This window comes from Miniopterus schreibersii (genome assembly GCF_964146895.1).
Source record: "Miniopterus schreibersii genome assembly, chromosome: 2".
In the NCBI taxonomy this organism is placed as follows: domain Eukaryota; kingdom Metazoa; phylum Chordata; class Mammalia; order Chiroptera; family Miniopteridae; genus Miniopterus; species Miniopterus schreibersii.
In genome coordinates this window covers 52,375,036-52,399,885 of record NC_138102.1, presented here as the reverse complement: position 1 = coordinate 52,399,885, position 24,850 = coordinate 52,375,036, and the positions used below count along the sequence as shown (strand labels likewise).

General features: G+C 38.4%; 2 protein-coding genes across 2 annotated transcripts in view; both read right to left on the bottom strand.

Annotated features, from left to right (window-relative positions):
- TBC1D4 (TBC1 domain family member 4) overlaps window positions 1–24,850 on the bottom strand; it is a 309,453-nt gene that overhangs the window by 183,716 nt on the left and 100,887 nt on the right. The gene's annotated exons all lie outside the window — the stretch shown is intronic.
- Window positions 8,733–23,249, bottom strand: COMMD6 (COMM domain containing 6). The gene is made up of 4 exons (XM_081130091.1): window positions 23,149–23,249; window positions 23,055–23,066; window positions 12,711–12,863; window positions 8,733–10,160 (listed from the first exon to the last, which is right to left on the bottom strand). Exons 1-4 carry the CDS (start codon window positions 23,188–23,190, stop codon window positions 10,110–10,112), a joined length of 258 nt encoding a protein of 85 aa, XP_080986217.1. The 5' UTR covers window positions 23,191–23,249; the 3' UTR covers window positions 8,733–10,109.

Genomic DNA, 24,850 nt, shown 5'->3' with positions numbered 1-24,850 from the left:
GGATTTGTACCAGTTGCTATTGCCCCTAATGATTAACTATTCACTGCAGGAATCAGGACCTCCTGATAAAAGCCGAAGTACAAAAAGTGATCCCTATAAACAAAGTTGGCACCCAAAAAGATGCTGATGTCTACACTGATCAGGAGGCCTACCTGTCTGAGTAAATAGCTGGCAGTGTTGAAATCCATGGTGGGGATTACGAAGGAAAGGTTTCCAATACCCTAAAAAGCCAGCTGGGTCTCACAGTGTAGGAACAATGTCAGTGAGCTTTGTTCAGTGTAAAAACCAACAGGAAGTTTTTGGATTAAGCCTTTGGGAGGTGGCGCTTACTCCACTGCTATACAACTATAATATGAAGGCATCTGCTATTTGAAAAAACAAGATTTCCTACGTCACCTCCTTTTTGATGTCCTGATATTGTTCTATATTTAGCAACTGGTTACCTCTTCGTAGTTATTGCCTTTGTTCTAATCATTAACACTAGGAGAAAGATTCACTTGAACAAGCAGGAACATGCCTCTAATTCTAGAAGTAACAACCTTCAGTGGTTCTGAGCACTAGGTAGAAGGGAATCAGACAATGGTTGTAAGACTTTCACCCAGGCTTCTGTTATTTCTCTGCCTCCACATATCCAGTATAAAGAGCTCTAAGTATCTTTAAGTGTCAGCTCTTTGGATTTTTTTTTACATACTTCTTATATTCTCAATTCATTTATTTTTATTATTTTATTTATTTTTGTTCCAAATATTACAGATGTCTCTTTTTCTCCCCATTGACCCATTCTACCCCTCCCCACCCTTCTCCCCAGTCCCTCTCCACACCATTGTCCGCGTCCTTGGGTTGTGCATATATGCATATAAGTTCTTTGGTTAATAGCTCTTTGGATTTAATATGGCAAGCATTCATTACAGCAGTAGTAACCTCACTGTTACCTATTTTGGCCTAGACATTTTCCTTACATGTGAATGTGCTTTATTTAGTAAAACAAAAAGTTTATGTGAGGCAAAAATGAAAGAACTCAGTATATACTTTTAAAACTTTCAAGGAAGCATAAATTAGAAGGAACACAAGAATAAAGACAAATAATATCTTAATAGAAATAGATGATTAAAAAGAGGAAAATGTTAAAATTCAAAAGGAAATGAAGAAAGAGGTGAAAAGAATTTGAGAGGAAGTGACAGGTAGAGAGTTGAAGAAGTTCCTGCATATGTATACTAGAAGATCCCAAAGAACAGAACCAAATCGGTGGAACAGAACAAAAATATATATTGAAAAGCACACTATGTACCTGGAAAAACTGACCCAAAAGGAACAACACCAAGACTTACTCTATGAGTTTTACAGGAAAACCGTAAATATTTGTTTTTTATCTAGACAAAAAAATCATTTACAAGGGAAATGATACCAAATTGTCATCAGATCTTCTTACAGCAACCCCTTTATGGCTGAAGAATATAGAATGACATATTTAACACACTTAAGGCAAGAATACGTGCCCTAAATATTTTATGCCCATGTGAATTGATATTCAAGTATAAAGACCATACACAAGCTGGGTGAACATTCTGATGTTTAAAATTTCATGCACACACTCATGCATGTATAGAATTCAAACTTCATCTTTAAGAAGTTACTATTCAGCTCTAGGCAATTATTGGCACTGGAAAATGTAGGCATAGTGTTTGGGGAGTTTCCAATTTTTTGAAGGACTCTCAAGTTAAAAATAAAAGCATTGTGGAGACCAAAAGAGTATTTCTGCTGAATAAGTAGATGTGTGATCTCTTAAACAGAGTCTAAAAAAACATTTATTTACTTAGTCATTTGATATTGTTACATTGTTTAAAGTTTTAACAATGAGCACATACTTTATAATAAGGCTTTTTATAAGGATGACTACTTTGAAACTTATGTAACATTAGTAACCAATGTTACCCAAATAAATTTAATTTTAAAAAAATAAAAGGGAAAAAATTCTGTCTAGTATATTTCAGGGGGAAAGAAGACAACCATTTGATTTCATTATTTTGCAACTTTATTCATTTTTCACATATAGTAGAACATAATTTCTGCCTTTAGATAGATGTTCACCACACCTCTGGAGGGTCTTTGAAATATGTCTAGATTATTTATTCTGTTTATCTTGATATATCTCTCTGTTCTATTTGTCAATTTCTTCAAAAATGTTTTAAATATTTTAATCAAATTAATATTTCCAAATGATCTGAATGCAAAACTACTTTTAGAAATTTGTTAGAGTCAAACAAGCATCTTTTACTGACAGTATAATTATAAAGCCAGCTGTTTACCAATTCATATATCACTAATGAAAATATTAAAAGCACATCATTTGGCTCAAAGTGTACTTTATTTATGGTAGTTTGTCTAATTAAAGCCAGCTGCATGATAAAAATTTTTCTATGACCTATCTTGGTCTCTCAATATATTTTTAAACTACAAATGCTACAGTCTTTTGATTTTTTAAAATATGCTTCTATTGATTTCAGAGGCAGAAGGGAGAGGGAGAGAGAGAGAGAAACATTGAGAGAGAAACATCAATTGACTGCCTCCTGCACACCCCCTACTGGGGATTGTGCCCACCACCCAGGCATGTGCCCTGACCAGGAATCAAACCTGCGCCCTCCTGGTGCATGGGACAATGCTCAGCCAACTGAGCTACACTGGCCAGATAGACTTTTGATTTTTTTTTTTTAATATATCTTTATTGATTTCAGAGAGAGGAAAGGAGAGGGAGAGAGAGAGATAGAAACATCAATGATGAGAGAGTCATTGATCAAGCCCGCAACCGGGCATGCATCCTGACCGGGAATCGAACCCCGATCGCCTGGATCCTAGGTCGATGCTCAGCCGCTGAGCCACACCCGGCCGGGCAGACTTTTGATTTTTTAATAAAACCTGGTAAATTCCCGGATTTAAAAAAAATTTTATGGAAATTTTCACACAAAAAAATACAATGGCATAATAAACCCCATTATACCTAAGCCAACAATTATTAATAAATTATTAATCTTTCTGTTCACCTGTACCCCTGTCCGCTAAGTGGCTGTGGATAGGAACAAGCTCAGCTCCCCAGCTGATCTCTACTCACCTTCCGGTTTGAAAAACACCACCACAAAATCTTCTCTCTCAAGGGCATAATTACTTTCACTCATTCAACAGTCTTGACTCTTGGTGTATGCTTGGTAAAAAGGAAGCACCAAGTATATGACTGATACACCAGAGAGCGAAGGTTTTTGCACACCACCACAATGGGTAGCACTTTTTTAGCAAGTGAAAAGCACCCTCTTTCCCTCAAACTAAGTTAGCTGCTTGTATGGTGTGAAGGGTTTTGCATATGTTGGAAGGAGACAGTAAACAGAGTGTGCCCCTGGGGTCCCTATTTGCCCTGCATTCCCTTTGGAAACTCCTATGGGCTAGAATGCTAATTTCCGTCTGAACTCCTCAAACCTGTTGCTGAGTCATCATGGCTTAGAATCTGAAATCTCTGCATCCTGCAGTTGTGTTCCTATTAATAACAGTTCTTGAATATCACATCTTAAATATTCCTTTGCCCTTTTCCTTGGTACAGAAACGTGAAATACAGTGAGGCATGTGCTTTTCTTTAACAAATGTGCTTCATACATTGAAATAATAACTATCCAAAGATTAATAGCTACTTTCTCCTAGGGCGCTTGTAATTCAGAAGAACATACATCAAGATCAAGTTAATCAAGCTATGCAATCCATCATACTTAGTATTTGTGTCCTATAAAATGGTGGTTGAATCAACTGCTGTAATACCCCCCCCCCCCCCCCGGTCCGCATATAGGCCTGGTAAAATCAGCACACCCTTTGGACAATGATACATGAAATAGTAAAATTCTATTTAAGTGATGCCACAAATAAGTTTCTTATTCAAACTTTACAACTTTTATTTATTTTTAAATATGTTTTTATTGATATTAGTAAGAGGAAGGGAGGGGAGAGAGAGAGAGAAAAAAACATTTATGTGGGAGAGAAACATTGATTGGTTGCTTCCCATACACACCCCAACTGGGGATAGAACCCCCAACCTGAGTATGTGCCCTGACTAGGAATCTAACCAGTGGCCTTTCAATGCATGGGACGACTCTCAGCCAACTAAGCCACACCAGCTAGGGACAAATTTAAAAACTTTTAATACTTCAGTTCTAAAATTATTGATCAGTGAATTCTTGATCAGTGTATTAGGATATATAGGCTAAGTTTATACTAGCATCATTCATTCTGTGAGAATTAATGAAATAGTAATATTAATAGCACAAAGGCAGGTAATTTATTTCTTTAGGCAATATATAAGAAGCTTATAGCAAGTTACCTCCAGAATTTTTAATAAAGTTTAATTATCCCTGTGCTGAGAAGAGTTAACATAGCAGCCCTGATTGCTTATACTTAAAAAGGCCTGTTTACAAGGTAGGCCCTTGGCTAGCATCTGGGAACTTGGATTTCAGGAGGGTTCCCATCATTAACTGATATGCTTGGCTCGCTGTGTTTAAATTGTTTGCACAAACAATATAATTTATGCAAACTCTTGCATTCCTTTTGGGAGACTGAAATTTGGGTACGTTCCAGGCAGAGGGTGCCTATTTGATCAGCCCCCAATAAAAACCCTAGGTGTTGAGTCTCTAATGAGCTTCTCTGGTTGGCAGCATTTCCCACAATTTGTCACAACTTGTTGCTTGAGGAATTAAGCACATCCTGTGCGACTCCACTGTGTGACTCCACAGAAGCTTGCATCTGGTTTACCACAGACTTCACCCCGTGTGCCTTTTCTCCTTGCTGGTTTTGTTTACATCCTTTCACGGTAATAAATCATAGCTGTGAGTATGACTAGATGCTGAGAGTCTGGGGTTATCCTACAGAATTACCAAAACTAAGGATGGTCTTAAGGACTCCCAACACAGTCCCCCAACCTATTTTGAAAATAATCACTTAATTGGAGGGTTAGAAATTTGCACTCCATAACAAATGGTCTATAAATGCATTGCTAATGAAAATTTAGGGATTCCTTAAGCATTGTAAGTTTAAAAATCTGTAACAATTGATTATAATTGTAACTTGTTTTGATTTTGGTTACAGTGTTGTAACATAGCAATAGAACTTTTAATCCGGCACATAGCTACCCAGCTACAGACATTTTCTAGTCTCCTTTGCAGCTGTGGCCACATGAATAGGTTCTCGCCAATGGGATGTAAGCAGAATGAGAAACCCAGGACATGAGTTTATATGGAAAAATATAAACTCATTTTACCGTTCCCTTTCTCTCTTCTGCTGATTGGTACGTAGATGTGATGGCAGGAATTGGAGCAGCTATGTTTTTTATAAGATGGAATCCAGATGTTGAGGATGGCTGGTTGCCACGGTCCAGCCGCAGCGGGAGTCAGGGGTGCCGAAGGTGGGCAAGGCGTCGGCGCTGGGAGACAGCAGACTACACGACTCGGAGGTGGTGTGACACTGTTCCACTTTATTGAGAATCAACATAAGCTTTTATACTTTCTTTTTTGGCTACGATTACATTTTTTCGGTTAGCAAGCAAGAAATATTATTCACAGGTTAAACAATACAAGTTTCAATTTCATCAGAACGGAACAATTTTGACTTTTATTTATTAGAATAGAGGAGAAAGGAAAAATCAGTGACCTATAGAGTGATAGATGTGGCTTTGTTTGCAGCAGTAACATATTAGTTTGTGAGACAGAAATTTTATATAATATTTGCCTGTGGTTACTACTTCTTATGGTTATATTTCAACTATGGACCTATTCTTAAGCTATTATATTCTTCTTGCCATTTTCTTCTAAGAACAGAGTGCCTTTTGCCATAGCTATTGATTAACTGCTTAAGAATGCTTTTCTTTTGTTTCTTTGGGAGCGAGCACCAGCGTGCCCGCTGCCTTGCCAAGCGTTTCATGAAGGGCAGGCTCTCATACTGAACATGCCTTCTGTTTACACTAACTATTCTGATACCGTTCTCATTGTAAGCACCTGTGTAAGGCTGAGGACGGTCTGGTAGCCTTTCCATACTGTTAGCCCTTTTTAGGGGGATGCCACAATCTGCCATTTACTCTATATGCTACCCAGGGTGGTCCTTGTACAGTAGGCAAGGGGCGATGGCCTTTTCCTGTCCTCGACAATCATAGGCGGAGGCACTTGAGGCTAGGCGGCTGCGTGAGCTCAGCTTTCCCTAGTTCCTCCGTAAATTCCTTACTGGGGGCGCCAGGGGAATTTTCCTAGCTACTTCTAATAACTATTTGTTAAAGCATCCGGCACATGTGACAGTGACTGGACTTGGGGAAATCAGGATTTCTTCAGAAGTGAGAACATTGTTTACCATTCCCAGGTTAGTTATTGATTTTACGACCCCAAATCCCCCTCCAAGGAAGAGAAGGGATATTCCCATTAAGCCAGTTACTCCCACCCACATGCCACGTCCTCTCCCCAGAAGACGCCTTCCTTGAAGCTTCCTCTCCACGTCCGGATTTTGTCAGACGACATGGTTGGGGGAGGACGTGGCAGCTGGTCATCTACATAAGGAGTCTGGAGCCCTTGATGACTTCCAGAGAGCCATCATATCCACTATCTTACTTAGCCCACCACACCAGGAAGATATAACCACTTTCTTGCACCCATGCTCCCATATATATTATTTTGCCGTGTGTCAGCTGGTTCACTTGTAAACTGAAACGATAGTAACATTAACTGAGTCCAGGTCATCTTTCTCACCAGTCCTAAAACATGGGCCCGATTTTGTGGTCTGACCAATCTCAGCAGCAGAATTTTTCTTTCAGACTTCTAAATACCCTCCCCTCCCTCAGCTTTCTTGAGCTATAACTGACATAACAGTGTATTAGTTTAAGGTATACAACATGATTTGGTGTATGTATAACTGTATACTGTGAAATGATTACCACAATAAGTTAACACCCATCACCTCACACAGTTCTAAATTGTTTTTCTTGTGATGAGAACTTTTAAGATTTACTCTCCTAGCAACTTTCAAATATATAATACAGTATTGTTAACTATAGTCACCATGCTGTACATCAGACTCCTAATTTTTAACAATCTCAAAACCTAAAATATAGAGCATACCTAGAACCCAGATCTTTGTTTCTAACACCCTTGTCCAGTAAAAAGAATCAGGCCTCCTGGGAGAAAGAGCTGACTCTAGGACTGGGACAGAAAATATACAAATGAGCCGGTGGCATCTTGTAGTGTCAAGTGACAGAATGTAGGGAAATCCTCAATAAAAAAGGCCAGGGGTGATATCAAAGGGGCACAGGAGCCAAATGAAAGAGCTCCCAATGGCCAAAGTTGGAATGATTTGAGCAACAAGAGTATTCAATTATGATCCCAAGTGTAAAATAAATACCCATGAGTTCATACTGATATAAATAACTAATAATTGTGGAAAAGAGACAAATCCCTCACATAAGAATTCCAAATAAAATATATAGCTACTTCATCATAAAAGAAGGGGCACATAACTGCATACTCCTTAAGTATCGGCTACAGATAGTGACTTCCTTCCAATGAGCAAAGTATGGAAAGAAGGGAAAAAAGAGGAACTTTATAGTGGAGAAACCTAACAAACACCACTTCAGCAGTTATCCAGGTCAACATCAAGTCATAAATCATATTGCTAGTATATACCCTTGACATAATATGAAGAAAATGGCACCTTATCTCTGTGACTTCCTCCCAAATACTCATCACTCCAGTCCAGAAAAACATCAAATCCCCATTTGAGGCAGGTCCTACATATACCTGACCAGTACTCCCCAAAACTGTCAGGTCAACAAAAACAAGAAAACCCTTAGAAACTGTCACATGACTACTAAATGTAATGATGTTCTGGATGGGATCCTGAAACAGAAAAATATATTAGGTAATAACTAAAGAAATCTAATGTATCACCATTGGCTCATCAGTGATAACTAATGTATCATACTAATGTAAGATGTTAATTAGCGGAAACTGAGTGTGGGGTATGAAGGAACTCTGTACAATCTTCTCATTTTTTTCCTACAAATCTAAAACTTCTAAAAAATTAAAGTTCATTTTTTAAAGTCTAAATTACAAAATAATTTTTACAAATTATTATAAAAGATAATTCTGCTTAAGCACTTTTAAAAACAAGCCAGCAGTACATTGGAAGTTTCAATCCCTTTAAATAAATGTGACTACCTTGCCTTTTTTCCACACAAATCTGATTCTTATGTTAACCTGTCTTGGTAGCAGAATATATTAAAATAATTGTGTTGTGCTTGTTAAGCTCAGTCACAATCTATTCCTCTTAGAAACGAAAAGCTATAGATCAACCTAGCATTTGTATTTTGTCTTTGTTTATGGCCTATTATTTTTCTACAAATAATTTTTTAATTTTTATTTTCGAATACATTTGTTTTATATTATAGTTGGGGGGGTTGCTGTCTTCCCAAGCCTTAGTTAACAAGAATATTCTCTAAAACTTCTATTTAAGTCATTAATCCATCTGGAATTTATTTTTGCAAATATTGTGACTGCTAGTATCATTTATTAAATAATTACGTTTTCCCACCGAACTGAAATATACCATCCTTGCCCAAACGTCTTGCTCTATTCCTAGCCACCTAGTCTATTCCAGGGATCAATTCGCTCATTCCTAAGCAATGCTGTATGTGTTGATTGCTGCAGCCTCATAAAACATTTTAACAATTGGTTTATAAATTTATTTATTTACTAAAACACAATATATTCAGAGCAATGTAGTTAAGTCAGAATCAATCTTCAGAATTACTAAGCAACTTTATTTTAATATATTTAAATTCAACAAAGATCATGTGTAACATTAACATTACTAACAGGTTAACTCAGTTGCATATAGAACTCAGAATAAAACTTATCTTTCTACTTCTGTGCATGTACCTGATATTTCTACAAATATGAAGAATGCTTGGCCAACATAGGGAAACAATGGTTAATCCTAACCTGATTTCGAACGTTTGAGAAGAGCCACCTCACTCTGCTCAATGACTGCTTTTACAGTACTTGAACGTTATAACGTTGAATTTATAAAGTAAGGTCATCCTTTTCAATGTTTTCAATCATTTAGTAGTCTGATTTTTTTATTGATACGTAATTCACATACCACTGAGTTCCCCCTTTAAAGTGTTCAACTTGTTACCGTCATAACTATCCAGTTAATATTAATAACAGGAAGAGAGCAAAGGGGAAGCCCGACATTATAAGCATGGTCATCTGGGCAGCTTCACCAGGAAGCTAGTTCCCACTACCCACGGAACCACCAGTCCATGCCCTGCGGATCACTGGGAGTAGGGATGGAACAAAGAGGGGCATGGGAGCATGCACAGTGAGGTTGGGGTGACCAAGGGGAGGTGCTGTCAGTCTAGCCTGAGAAAACTAAAACTGGCTAGGAGGGTGGAGCCACTGCAAGCCTTTGAAATCTTAGAAGGTAAGATCCCCAGACAAGGAGTTCCCTCTCTTCGTGCTCCTTATTCCCTCTGGCTCTCCTGCTCTGTGACCCATGTGTGCCTGTTCCCTGTCCATAGCCACATGGCCTTAAGCAGCCGCATGGCCCGCACGCAATGGAGTACAGCTGGGAATAGCCAGATGCTGGACTGGACTGTGTTTTAATATGGACTGGAAACTCTGGGCAGTGGCCTTAATCCTGGCCCTGCTCAAGACAAGACTGGACTTTTTCCATGGTGGGCACAGTCAGAGATGGGACCTTGGAGGGGAACCCCCTTAATTTTATATCATCAGTAAAGTTTTCAATGATACTCCATGCTAACTGTGAGGACCTCAGAAAATTCTTTTCCCCATGGCACCCCAAGAACTCCACTTCCACTGAAAACAAATTCAGTGGCTTTTGGTACATTCACATGGATAAGTGCATTGATCACCTCTTATATAATTCCTGTTTAATTTTTTTATTATTTAAAAAAAATGGAAAAACAAAAGTGCAATTTTCTTTTAATAAAAATCACCTGATCCTCATATAGTTATATTGCAGAAAGTGAAGTCCATGATTTTAGAATGATGGTAGCAATTTACCAACAAAATAATCAGTTTTCACACAGTTTCAATAATTGCAGCAATTTCCTTGAACTGTCTGTAGAAATTCTGGAGAGAAAAGAGAAAAATAATATTAATTTTGCTTTTAGGGATAATAATATCTGTCCACCGGAGACCATATAGCATTAAGATTACATTTTAATGTGATATTCTCAACTATTATTAAAGGTTACTCTAAGAAAAAAAGAGGCATAATTTCGTACTATAAGCAAAAATATTGCAGTTGGATAATTAGGACATGACTAAACTTTTCAAAATGCATACAAGAAAGGTCTTTTGAGATCACACCAGAAAGATTTATTAACTATCCACCACTGTCCTACATGCTTGGGTTGCCAGCTCAGTCCCTGGTAGGGTGCATGCAGGAGGCAGCCCATCGATGTTTCCCTCTCATATCAATGTTTCTCTCTGTCTCTCCCTCTCCCTTGTTCTCTCTCTAAAAATAAAAGCTCAAAGAATGTTCCCAGGTCTCAGTCCTGTATATAATATGACTAGTAGGCTCTGTTTGCTTGGTTGCATGCTTAGCCATGTAAAATCTAACTTTAGAAGAGTTGCCCCATTTGTGTGTTTTTCCTATGAGAAAAAACATTCTGTAGGTGGAGTCAGAGAGCATAAAGGCTGCACAGAAAAATAAGAATTAGGGCTGGCTGGGCATGGCTCAGTGGTTGAGCACTGACCTAGGATCCAGGAGATCTTAGTTTGATTCCCAGGGTTGGGGGAAAATCCCTGGGTTGCAGGCTGGATCCCCGGTCAGGGGCATGCAGGAGGCAGCCAATCAATGATGACTCTCATCATTGATGTTTCTCTCTCTCTCTTCCTCTCTCTGAAATCAATAAAGATATATTTAAATAAATAAATAAATAAATAAATAAATAAATAAGAATTAGGCCAGGATTCTGAATTATAGAAAGAATTGAAACCTATATTCTCCTTTGAAATTGCTTGGGTCCTTATATTCAGTTTAAGTCTACTCACATATCACAATATACTACATTTATTTTCTTCTTAATGAGGTCCTAATTCCTTTCAAGATACTAATTAGCATTATTAATGTTGAGTCTAAAGCAGAGATATCAGTTTTAAAAGAAAGAAATCAAAGGGGAGAAAAAAAAACCTTAAAATGTAATTTGTAAAACAGAACTACCATATGATCCAGCAATCCCACTTCTGTTCCAAAGGAAATAAAATCACTATCTCAAAGAGATATCTGCACTCCTATGTTCATTGCAGCATTACTCACAATAACCAAGGTATGGAAACAACCTAAATGTTTGCTGACAAATGAATGGATAAAGAAGATGTGATATAAAAATATATATGTAAAAATATATATAATATAAAATCTATAAATATATATATACACACACATACGTATACAAAGTTAGAGAACAGAGTACTACTCATCCTTAGAAAGAAGGAAATCCTGCTCTTTTGACAATATGAATGAACCTGGAGGACATCTAAGTGAAACAAGCCAGACACAGAAAGACAAACACTGCATGCTTTCCCTTATATGTGCAATCTAAAAAAGTAGAACTCATAGTAACAGAAAGTAGACTGGTTGCCAGGGCTGGGGAGTGCAGAAAATGAGACGTTTGTCAAAGGTACACACTTTCAGTTATAAAATGAGTAAATTCTGGAGACATAACGTACAGCACGGTGACTATAGTTAATAACAATGTGTCATATGCTTGAAATTTGCTAGGAGAACAGATCTTAAGTGTTCTCATCACACAGACACACAAAAAAGGTAACTATGTGAGGTGACGGATATTTTAATTAGCTTGATTGTGGTAATCATTTCACAATGTATATGTATACCAAAACATCACCTTGTATACCTTAGATATATACAATTTTTATTTGTCAATTATACCTAGCTGAGAGGGAAAAGTGGTATATGAGAGATTTTTCTGAAGAGTACTAACTGCTGTGAATTTATCAATTCACTCACAAAGAAACCAAAACAAACAAAATTAAAACCGTAAGGCCAGTTAAATGAGTCAATGACAAAACATTTCCCTGAATGTACATTTAAAAGAAAATCTAATTTCTCACCTACCCCTTTTTTTCTTCCTTCCTTATGGAAAAGAAGTAAAATGATAATAGGAGTAACACGATTCTTATACTATTCAGTTACTCAAACCTCTCGCTAACAGAACTAGTCATTAAGTACTGGTGTTCTGATATGCGTTTTATAAACACTATTAGTCAGAAGATTCAAGGTTAACACTACTCAAAATAAGATTCATTTAGCTTATCATTCTCAAATATTAAGCCTAAAATGAATAAGAATAAAACAATTAAAAGCAAAGTAACTATCCTGCCTGAGAAGATGAAAACTTCCTAAATATACTACAGAAAAGTACTGTGAAAGTGATCAAATGTCACAGTATGCAAATTCAGCATATTATATTGAAAATAATTTATCAAATTCCCAAAGAAAACAGATCCAGATCTTTTGTACTAATAAATATAAAGCACATCATAACAACTGTAAATACAATTAATGTTCCCCCTTAAGAAAGACTTTATACATCATTTTAAGCAGCAATTACAGAACAATGAGCTAAAACTGAATGAGTTAAAATCACACACCTGAAACTGTGGAATTGTCATTTCAAAAGACTTGGTCTTTACTTGGCCTGAATGATCTGCCACCTTTAGCATCACCGCAACAAAAGGATACTTAAGTGATCTGCAACTGTCTGAGCTCACAGCCATACCCAGTTTCCACTGAAAATCTAAAAGCTGTAATGAAACAGTACAAAACAATACATCAGTAATCATATTGCTTTGAATGCAGATATTTAATTTTATTGCTCTCACATTCAACATTTGCCAATCATAATAAAAGAAAATATCTTCATTTTAATATTTCTGGGGGAACAACAACCAAATGAAAATGGAGAGAGGCAATAAGGGATATAAACAGAGTTAGAAAAACAATACTGTCATAATTACAAAAGGAAGAAAACAAAAATCTCCACCAGATGTGTAATGGAAGAAAGACAGTGGCAGTACTGGGTTTCCTTTCATTTTGCTCCTGCACTTAAGAGGACTCTCAAAGCTTTGGACAGTCTTTTACCTTTTCCCTGCTATGTATGCCTTCCCCTATTCCACAACCTAAAAGTCCTAACATGGAAGATGAATTATATACCATCTTCATATTGGATTGAGGCACACAGGGGAACCATTCCAGTTTCCTTCCTCACCACAGTCCTCAGACCTGAAACCTTACATTAGCGTAAATACTGGGTGATGGGTGGTTTTAGATTGCATCATTGTTGACGATGGGCACCTGCCAGGTGATGTGCTATGCAGTTTACATGTATTAAATGCCTCACTGAATCATCATAACATTATAGGCTATTATTTCCATTTTGCAGATGACACAACTGAATTTCTGATAGCTTAGATGATGTGCACAAGGTCACATATTTCTGGAATCACAACTGACACCAAAGTCTGTTTGACTCCAAAGATTACATGCTTATTGACTACTGGCTGCCTCAATACTTTTTAGCTAATTCCTGTCAATGATTGTTCAGTGTTGCTATGGCATAAAACAAGGTTGACTAAATGCAGCTCTTAATACTGACTCTAAAACATAAGACCGTGAGTGGAGGAATTAGCAGGCACTCACAAAAAATATGTGTTTACAGACTTACACCTTTTGCTACCAAATTAATGCTGTGTAAAAGCTTTGCTTGTTAATAAATTTATTTTTATATAATGTGGGACTGGTGTGAGCACCAAAATTTCCTCCTGTCTCGAACTGGTTTTAGACCAATCGGCTACAGCATTAAGGTCAGGCTGATGCTGATAAAAGGTTAATGTATTTAATAAGTAAAAAGATTGTATAGGTACATTTTAAATAAAAGTGTCCCACAGAAAAATAGAGAAATGATAGCAGATACGTAACAAAGGAACTACAAAATATAAAGAGGAAATGAAATAACTGAAATAAATACCACTACACACCTACCAAAACAACAAAATTTTAAGTCTGATCATTCTAAGTATTAGGAAAAATGATGTATCATATGCTGTTGATGGGAGTCTAAATTGGGCCATTCTTTTGGAAAACTGGCTTTACTTAGGAAAGCTGAAGTTATGCATACCCTATGATCCAGTGATTTAACTATGAATATAACCTAGAAAAACTTGTGCATATGTACACAGGATACATATACCAGAATGTTCCTTGTAGCTTTAGCTACACTTAACACCGAAAGTGCCGAAAGAAACAAGTCACAAGATTATGGAATTCCATTCACTTAAACTTGAGAAACAGGAAATGTGATAGTTTAGGGACGCACACAGAGATGGCAAATTGTAAGGAGAAGCAAGGATATGATTATCACGAAAGCAAGGGAAGGAAGGAGGAAGGAGGAAGGAGGAAGTTTTATTGAGGGGCATGTTGTTAGACTTCTAGGTACTGGTAATGCTCCATTTCTTGAGTTTTGTTTGTGGTTACACAGATATTGTTTTAAATTACTCTTTTTTGTAACTATGAGATGAAGGTTAACTAAATTTACTGTGGTAATCACCTCACAATATATGTATGTTGAGTCATCATGTGGTGTACCTTAAACTTATACAGCGCTCTATGTCAATTATATCTCAATAAAACTGGAAAAATTAAAATAATTCATTAATCTGTCCATGTGTTTTGTATATATGTTATTTTGCACATATAGTGGGGTGGGGATATGTGAGTTCTCAGTTGAAAAGGGTGGGGTGGATGCAGGGTAGAGGGGATCAATGGTGGGGGGACATCTGTAATATTTTCAACAGTAAAGATAACTTTTTGAAAAAAGTTATTTTAAGTCTGGGTGATCAAGGGAAAGCATTATGGAAGGGATAAATTTAAACTCAGTTTTGAAAAATAAACAGAACTGAAAATGAGCAAAAAATATGGCTTACTTATATATTCCCTAAATACACACCTACCAAAGAATAAATGCTTAATAAATATTAAGCTAAGCCAACCAGAGATAAAAAATAATCAGTATCTGGTTAAGGAACAGCACATTTACCTGTCTTAAAGTGGAAGTCTCTTGTAAGGAAGTATGGAAAATAAAGCTGAGAAAAGTGATTAAGAAGCCACTAATTGTTTGCAAATTGTATGTTTTCAGAGGTTTCCAAAAATACTCTCAGATAGTCTGCTATTATGGAAAACAACATATCACATAAGTCATTTAAACTTTTCCTGTAGGCAATAGGGACTCACAGAGAATGATATGCAGTACTGTATTGATTAAAAAATATTCATCTGGTGGCAGCAGAACACAATAATCCAGGTTTAAAGTTTTAAGTGCTGAACAAAGGTGGTGACAAGTAGGATTGAGCTGAAGCTATATAGAATGAATCACTAGGTTTTGATGACTGTCTACACAGTTATGGGAGGTATCAAAGACAACTATAAAATTTAAGCCCAGCCCGGCTGGGCGTGGCTCAGTGGTTGAGCATCGACCTAGGATCCAGGAGATCAGGGTTCGATTCCCGGTCAGGGCACATGCCCGGGTTGCGGGCTGCAGCTGATCAATGACGCTCTCATCATTGATGTTTCTCTCTCTCTCGCTCCCTCTCCCTTCCTCTCTCTGAAATCAATAAAGATATTTAAAAAAAAAAAAAAAATTTAAGCCCAGATGACTGGGAGAATTCTGATATCATGTATCAATCAGGGCTTTATATAAAGTACAGATATCACCAAGTCGTGAAAAGGAGTATCTAAGTAAAAATGTTCAATAAGTGGATAAAAATCCAAGAACACAATTCAAGGGACTTCATGATTAGAGGTAGAGTCTTAGTATTAGTTCAATGGTGATATCCAAAAATTTAACTAGACACTTTTTTAATGTATTCAGCTTGTACAACTCCTTGATGCAAGAAGTTCCAGTTTTACTGTCCACAGTAAAATGGTAGAGTAAAACATTGCTTATGTGACTCTCAAAGTCTGAAATAAAACTCTGAATTATCTAGAGCATTTCAAGCAGAAAACCAATTAAGGAACACAATGATGGAATCCACTCACAACGGAGGAACTGGCAGGTGAAGAAATAGGGAGAGCTGCCATTCAGACACTTACTGTGCCAAGCAAGCATTCAGAGGTAAAGAAAGTTAGGATAGGTTTATGAGATGAGAATTTCCCAAATTCTAAACTGAACATTTAAATGCAAATGTAAAGCAAACCTTTTAAATGTGGTTTAGCCTTAAATAGAAATTAATTGCATAGATCTTTAAAAAGAATTTTAAAAAATCAAAATAGCACACTTATCACTATGGAGAATATTATGAAGTAATGTAGCCTCAAAATTCTTATAGAATGAAGAAAATAATTTACAAAGAAAAAAGTTAGTAGTGAAAAAAATATAAAAACACCCAGAAGTGCTCTGGCCGGTGTGGTTCAGTGGTTAGAGTGTCAGCCCACACACCTAAGGGTCTCGGATTCCATTCCGAGTCAAGGGCACATACCTGGGTTACAAGTTTGTTCCCCACTACCTGTCGGGGTGCCTGAGGGAGGCAACTAGTGGGTGTTTCTCTCTCTCCGCCCCCCTCCCTTCCACTCTCTCTGAAAAGCAATGGAAAAAATATCCTCAGGTGAGGATTAAAAAAAAAAAATCCAGAAGTGAAATGAATACACAGAAGAAAAATAATCAGAAAGCAAATGTTGATTAAAAGGTGAACAAAGAAATTAGCTGTAGTCAGTCACACTAAAAATTGACTAATATGGTAGCTGAAGTTTTTAGTAATATAAAAATATCACTATAAACACTCCCTATAAAGATAAAATTGATAAAGACCATTTCATTTTAAATTTAATCTTTATTTTTCAAAACATAACACGTGAGAAAATTAGAAAAATAACCATGTACAACTCCATCCTAAAAACTATTTTCTTATTCCTGTGCCCCCACTTCTAGTCTTAGTATGTAATTTTTATAGCTAGACTCACAGAATACACTTTTATGTTCTCTCCTTTTTAAAATCAAAATTTTCAAAAGGGAAGAATGTTAAGTGTTCTGCACACATTAATCTCTCTCAAAAGTGTTATGAGGAAAAGACTGATTAAACAACTGGGTCCAAGGAAAACAAAACTAGTAGAACTGGTATTCCAATCCAAATTTGTCTGATTCCATACGCACACATTTTCAATTATACCTAGCTGCAACATGACTGCTATTTGGAATTAAACTTAAGTTCTAGTATATCAAATATAAGTAGATAGGTATGGAATGGGTCAAGAATGTTTAGCATCTTCTACATGTTAGACCTGAGCTGTCCCATACAGTAACCACTAGGCCAAATGTGATTATTTAATTAAAAATAGGATAAAAAATTCAGTTCTTAATTGTACTAGCTACATATCAAGTGCCCAACGGTCACATGTGGCTAGTGCTACCACACTGGACAGTGCCAACACAGAACATTTCCATCATTGCAGAAAGTTCTATTGGACAGTACTGTTACACCTGTGTTAACATATATGTGGAAATGGATTAAGGCATGAGTTATTACCAAATTTCTGTTTAGGAATTCCTATTAGCTCTAGCTCAGGGAAACATCTGCTAACTCACCAGCCTTCCTTATCTTGTTTAATGGCACCTTCCTCCATACTTTGCTTTACTTTCTTAATAACACTTACCATTATCTGAAATCATCATGTTCACTTATTTACGACCTGTCTCCCAAAGGAAATGCAGCCTTCAAGAGGGCAGGAGCCTAGTTTAGATATTGAACAATAAGTGGTACAAAGTGAATGTTCCAATAAGTATTTACTGAATTAATATGTTTAGAACTCCTGTTAACTGGTCTCCAAAGACAGCTTCTAAAAATCAGTATATGTACATGTTGCTCCTCACATCAAGAAATGGAGCTTATTTTCCTTCTGTGTGAATCCGAGCTGTCCCTGTGATTGCTCTGACCAGCAGAATATGGCAGAAGAGGCTTTCTGGAATCCTCGAGCATAGGCCTTATGGGAACCGAAGTGTCTGTCTCCTTCTTCAAGGAATGCCGGCTCTTGGGATTCTCCCTTTTGGAAGCCAGCCACCATGATGTGGACAGCCATCCGAGGGAGAACCTAGTCACTCCAATTATCAGCTCTAGCTGAGCTCTCAGCTAGAGTCATCGCTGAGCCATGCGAGTGAGCCCTCTTGATTTCTGGCCCAATTAGGCTCCTGCATGACTAAAGATCTGGTTGAAATGATAGGGAGTAGAAACCACCACTCAGCTAAACCCAATTAACCCACAGAGTCACAAGAGATAATTAAATAGTTGTTTCAAGTCACTAAGTTTTGCATAGTTTGTTATGCAGCAATAGGTAAACTAAAGCAGAGCAAACACAATTAGCAGAAAATAACTTTATCAATAAGCTTAACATGATATATAACTTCTCAAAAGCGTATTCTCATAAGTATATAATCTGAACTATTATATTAGTTTACAGAAACCTTAGCAAATACAAAAAAACAAAAAATATTTCAGGTACCCAAAGTAACCTATGAGTTAAAAATAATACAGAAAAATAAAGTCCTTCCCATTAAGCACATTCACTACTAGCAAGTTCATAGAGCAACTGCCCGGCAACACCAAACATGAATCATCTTTCCTCAAAAATGTTTTTCACCCTCATTTCATTTCTACTGATGACCCCCATTCTTCTAGTGACTCACATCTGAACTTCAGCCAACTTTGATTTTTCTCTCTCTTACTCAAAACATGTATGAATTATTGGGTACTCAAGATTTTATTCCAGCCAATGCCACTGATACTTCTTCCCAATCTTACTACTACAAACCTACTCCAACTCTATTTTTAAAATCTTGCCTTGAATTTTACTGCAGCCTCCTAATTAGTTTCTTGCCTACAGTCTTTCTCGGCTCTAATGCAGAGTATAGACTTTAAACACTGCTTATATATTAACAAAATCTATTATGAGCAGTACAAACCTGTAAAGTCCACTGCCTCAACAGTTAGTTACCAACCATTTATCTAGCATTAAAGTCATGTCACAGCAGTCCCAAAGAGCTTTCCCACTTGTACTCAAACTGGACTGCACCCCTTCTTGAAAATTAACTTTCAACCATGCTGTTCATTCCTTTTGGCATTCAACTCTCAAACATCTTAAAATTCAAAACTCCTCTCCAATTCTACCTGTTCTGTGAAGTCCTTTCTGGTTTACTCAACCTTCCTATGAATGTTCTATATCACTTCTTATAATCTAGCACTTAGAACATTCTGCTTCGTATACTAGTCATCTATGGGTGTTTCTCTCCCCCATCCTCCCGACTGTAAATGCCTTAGGGGTAGCTGGTACATCCAACATAATACATAGAAGAACAAAACCAGTCATACGTTTATGAACTACTACATACACTGTACAAAATTTAAGTCATTTTTTTTATATATGGGAAGAGGGAAAAATGGCACTAGATATTATGTGTCAATAAAACACTTCTTTTAATTTATACCATAAAACTGGCAAGAAGGAAAGAAATAATGTGGAAGCAATAGGAACAATCATTCATCTATGAAGGGTACTAATTAGTCATCTAAATAAGAGTCACGAATTACTTAAAAAAAAAAAAAAGATTCTAAGTATCAGAATGTGAATAGATAATCTTTGACCTCTGGTGTGCAATATAGCATCATGGTTTGTTAAATTTAATAAGCAGATTCTAAAGTCAGATCTGTGTTTGAATCTCAGCTCTCCTACCTTATAACCTCTCCTACCTTGTCCATGGGTTTGGACAAGTTACTATGTCTCTATGCCCTATTATTCAATAAGTATTTATTAAATAATACTATGTTCTAGGCACTGGGGATATTAAAAAGAATAAAACAAAGTTCCTGACCTCAGGAACTTACATTCTAGTGGGGAAGACAGATAATAAACATATAAAAGTTGTAAAGTTATAAAAAGTGTAAAAAAAAAAAAAAAAAAAAAGGGATGAGATAGAGTGAGCAGAAATGCTGGTTAGATAGAGCCTGTGGAGGAGACCTCTTTGAAGAGCTGGTCTGGGTAGAAAGAGACCTGAATAAAGCAAAGGAAAAAGCCACATGGATATCAAGAAAAGAGTGTTCTGGGACCGAGGGAGAAACATGCCTGGCGTGTGTTGAGAGAACAATGAGGCCCATGAGGCTGGAGTGGCATGAATGGGAAGAGATGAGGAATCCATTTTGGGGTCTGTAGGCCAAAGTAAATAGTTAAGTCTTTTTCCTAGTGTGATAGGAATCTGTTAAAGGCTTCCAGCAGAGAAGAGACCTGGTCTAACTTAGACAGCAAAAGGTACACCCAGACTGCTGGTCAGGGCCTTAAGTTTAAGAAGGAAAGCAAGGAAACCCAACTGGAAGTCTATTGCAGCAGTCTAGGAAAGAGGATGGTGACTTGGGCTCAAGTGTCAGCAAAGTGCGGTGAATTTAGAGTGTATTTTTAACGACAGAGAAAGAGTATGCTGATGGATTATATGGGGGTTGCAAACTCTCACTGGAGGTGTGGTCCAATTAACCTGGATAATTCATATACGGTGAGAAATAGTTAAAGAGAGAAGGTATAATCCCTCAAGGAATTCAAACTAATAATAGCCCTAAATATCAGATATTATCTGGTACATTTAAACAACTTATACTACAAATGTAAATGATTCATAGCTGAGTAATAGTTTTTTCCTTCATTAATACTCTTGAATAGACATAATCATTTTATCTAGGAGTGTAACACCAAAAAATCATAACCTATGAATTAAAAAGTTCAATTTAGGAGTTCCTGGAAGTACAATTCACAAAAGCGGGAGGCCCTCCAAATGACTGGGGCCCTGAGACTTTAACTCTCAAGACTTGTCCACACTGAACCTCCAGCAATTTGTCTATTACAGTATGTTTTCCTACCCCTGGCACTGGTTTTTGCAGAGGTTTCTATTCCATTAGGTTGTGATTCTCTGTAGTCAACTATCTCTCTAATTTTGGGAGCAGCAGTATGCCTGTCACCTGACTTCTAACAATCCAAGAAGAGTTGTTGATTTTTCACCTTGTTCAGCTTTTTGCTTGTTTTTAGCATGAAGTGATGACTTCCAACTTCCATACATAGTGGATTGGAAACTGGAAGTCTATCACTTTCTATAATTTTCTTTTAAGCATCTTTTGTTAGATTTATTACAAGGTACTTTTTAATTTCTTTCTGAATGTTGCAAATGATAATCTTTAAAAAATTTTTTTCTATTGATTTTAGAGAAAGGGGGAGAAAGAGAAACATCAATCGGTTGCCTCCCATACACGCCTGACTGGGGACTGAAAATGTGATCTAGGTATGTGTCCTGACCAGGAATTGAGCCCACCACCTTTTGGTGCACGGGATGATGCTCCAACCAACTGAGCCACACAGGTCAGGACTGCAAATGGTATCTTTTAAAAAATATATTTCAACTCTGTGTCCGAATATAAGAAAACAATTGAATCACCTTGCTAAACTCTCATACTAATTCTAGTATTGTTTGTAAATTATCTTGTCTTTTTCTGTCTTGTGGTGTTATCTTTGTAAATTTTAACAATCCTGTAACTTGTGAATGACCACACGGAAGTGATTAGTAGGCTGAAGAACAGCCCCCCAAAGTTGTCCACATTCTAGTTCCTGAAACCTGTGAATGTTATCTTATATGACAAAACAGACTTGGTAGATATGACTAAATTAAGAATCTTGAGGTGAGGAGTTTCCTAGATTATCCACATGGACCCACTGTAATCACAAAGTCCTTATAGTAGGGAGTCAGAAAACATGATGATGGCAGCAGAAAAAGAAGTAACAACAGAAGCAGAGGTTGGCATGATGTGCTTTGAAGATGGAGGCAGAACTCACAAGCCAACTGGAATGTGAGCAACCTCTAGAAGCTGGAAAAGACAAGAAAACAGATTCTCCCCAAGAGCTTCCAGAAGGAACACAGCCCTGCCTTTTTAGTCCTACAACACTAATTTTGGATTTCTGCTCTCCAGAACTATAAGATTAAATAAATTTGTGTTGTTTTAAATACACCCCCCCAAATAAAAAGGTTCTATTTTTAAAACCCTATAATTTAATATAATTCCATATCAGGCTATCTTACTCAAATAAACATGATTGAGTGTAAGTGAATAAAACGAGTTATGAAAGACTAAATCAAAGTATACTAACTCTGAGCAAAGCCAGATAAGGGTGTTGCTTACTATCTCTCTGTGTTCCCCCTACCTCCCAGGAACCCTCAAAAACAACAGATCAACTGGAGACAGATGGCACAGAGCAGTCAATGGGCATCTCGCAGCCCCTTGTATTCTCTTTCTTTCTTATCTCAGCCCTTTCTTAGAGTATTTTCTATGGACCTGGGTGACTCCTGACCTAAAATACCATAGTTTTGACTCTGCTGGGAAGTGTGTTATAAGTTATTCGTCTAAAAACAGTTTATTATCTAAAATAGGAAAAAACATTGGACAAAGAAACAGGATTACGGAGTATCTAAAAATTCTAATTCTTATTCTTAGTGTAACTATATATACATTGGAAGATTAACGGGTTTTTAAGACTAAGAAAATATTTGCGGTGTTGTTTTTGTAAATTTTCATAATATCTTCCCTCTATAACCATTCTAAAACACTGTGTATCTAACTTCGAAGAAATGGCACCTAGTGAAGAACAATACTTGGTCTGTGTTCTATCGGCTGGGGTGGGTGGGGAGGTTAAATTATAATGGCAGCGGCTACCATCTCAGGTGCAAAGGGGAAGGAGAAATGCAGGTGGGGGGAAGACCGTGACCGGCTGGCGGACGCGCGCCTTGGACAGCCGGGAGAGCGGGGGGTGGTTCAGGGCGGCGGCGTCCCCGGCTCCCCGAGGCCGGAGGCGGGCCAGGCGCCGCAGCCCGCCCCTCCCCACCGAGGCTGGCTGAGGGCCGGGCGGGGCTGCCACTCACTCACCTGGTTGGTGACCTGAAACGGAAGCAGAAAAAACACAATTTAGGAAACGATCTTTCTCGCACCAGAAGCCCGCTTCTTCTAGGCCAGGACTTACCTTGGCCTTAGCATCCAGAACCGGCTCGTTAGACGCGTCCATGGCAAGTTCTCCAGGGATCGCACCACCGACTCAGGTGGCCGCTCCCGCAACCACCAACACTTCCGCTTCCTCTGCCCGGCCCGGCGGCCTGGCGCACGCAGCGGACGTGGGGGCGCAGGAAAGAAACATCTTTGTGTAAGTCACCCAGGATATCAATTAAATATCAATTTTAAGGATCCATGCAGAGAAAAATTAACTACAGTAGGAATATAGTTCCTAATATTTAGGATATGTCCTGCCAGGGAAGGACCTGTTAACTTTAGGATGCCGGTTCCCCCTACTAACCCTGGAGGGGTGGACTCTTCCTTTCTGCCCCCCCCCCCCCCGTCGGCGCCCATTGCGCGAGCGCGGACTTGTGGCGGCGGGAGTAGTTGATCCTAATTAAATTTAAAAGCGGCTGGAAAACCACACCCCCTTCCCCGTAGAAGCTTGTCTAGCGAGGGAGCAGCTGTGGGAACCGTAGTTGTACGATCAGCTTTCGTCGCTCGGATTTACCGCGCGGGCCCCGCCGGTGGTGGGTGAGCTGTTTTCTTGGTCCCGCTGCCCCTCCAGCCCTCAGCCTGACTGCAGCCATAGCGTCCCCTCCGGCCTCCCCTTTCCTTCCTACTCATCTCAAAGCCATTCTACACAGTATCCAAAGAGACTTTTTTTCCCCGCCAACTTTTTATTTTGAAAAAGTTGGTTTTTTAATCAGAAAAGTTGCAAAAATAGTTTAATAAACATAGGTATCCGCTTCATCTAGCTTCACCGACTTAACATTTTCACGCATTCGCTTTAACCCTAGCTACCTACATAGTAATGATGACGCTTGAGCAGGTACCTCCTAAGAACGAAGGCATTCTCCTAAAAAAATCACAACTGTCACACGCAGGACATTTAAAACTGATAAAATACTATTATCTAACACATGGGCCAGACCAAACGCCCTCAGCTGCCTCCCCAGTATTCCGGAAAACCGTTCCCTCTCCTACCCGCCCGCGGGATCGCATGGAGGAACTTGCTGCGGTGCCTCCTTTGTCTTCTCTAATCTCACCGCGCTGGCAGAATGGCCGGGCTGCCTCGGTTGCCCACCGGAGGCGGGGGTGGGGCAGAGGTGGGGAGCGAGGGGGGCCACTTTCGGGCTGCTGGCAGAACTCAGTTCTGTGCAGTTGCCATTTCCTTGCGGGCTTTCCAATGGGGGTTCTCGGCTTTGGAGGCCCTGGCATTTCCGGCCCGCTTCCTCCTCGGTCAAAGCCAGGAATGGCAGGGCAAGCCCTCCTCACACTTTCAATCCCTCTGACTTCCCATTCCGAATCCTCTTTCTTTCACCACTTTGCTCTGACTCCAGCTTGAGAAGGTACTGGGTTGTTGTTTTTTGTTCGTTTGTTTTAATATGTCTTTATTGATTTCAAAGCGAGGAAAGGAAAGGGAGGGAGAGAGAGAGAAACATCAATGATGAGTCATTGATGGCTGCCTCCTGCACGCCCCTCACTGGGGATGGAGCTCACAACCCCGGCATGTGCCCTGACGGGGAATCGAACCGTGATCTCCTGGATCACAGGTCGATGTGCAACCACTGAGCAACACCGGCCGGGCAAAGTTACAGGTTTTTAATGTCTCAAATAATGACATCGGATTTACCCAGGACACTGTGGTGTATCCTTCTGGTCAGTGCATCAAT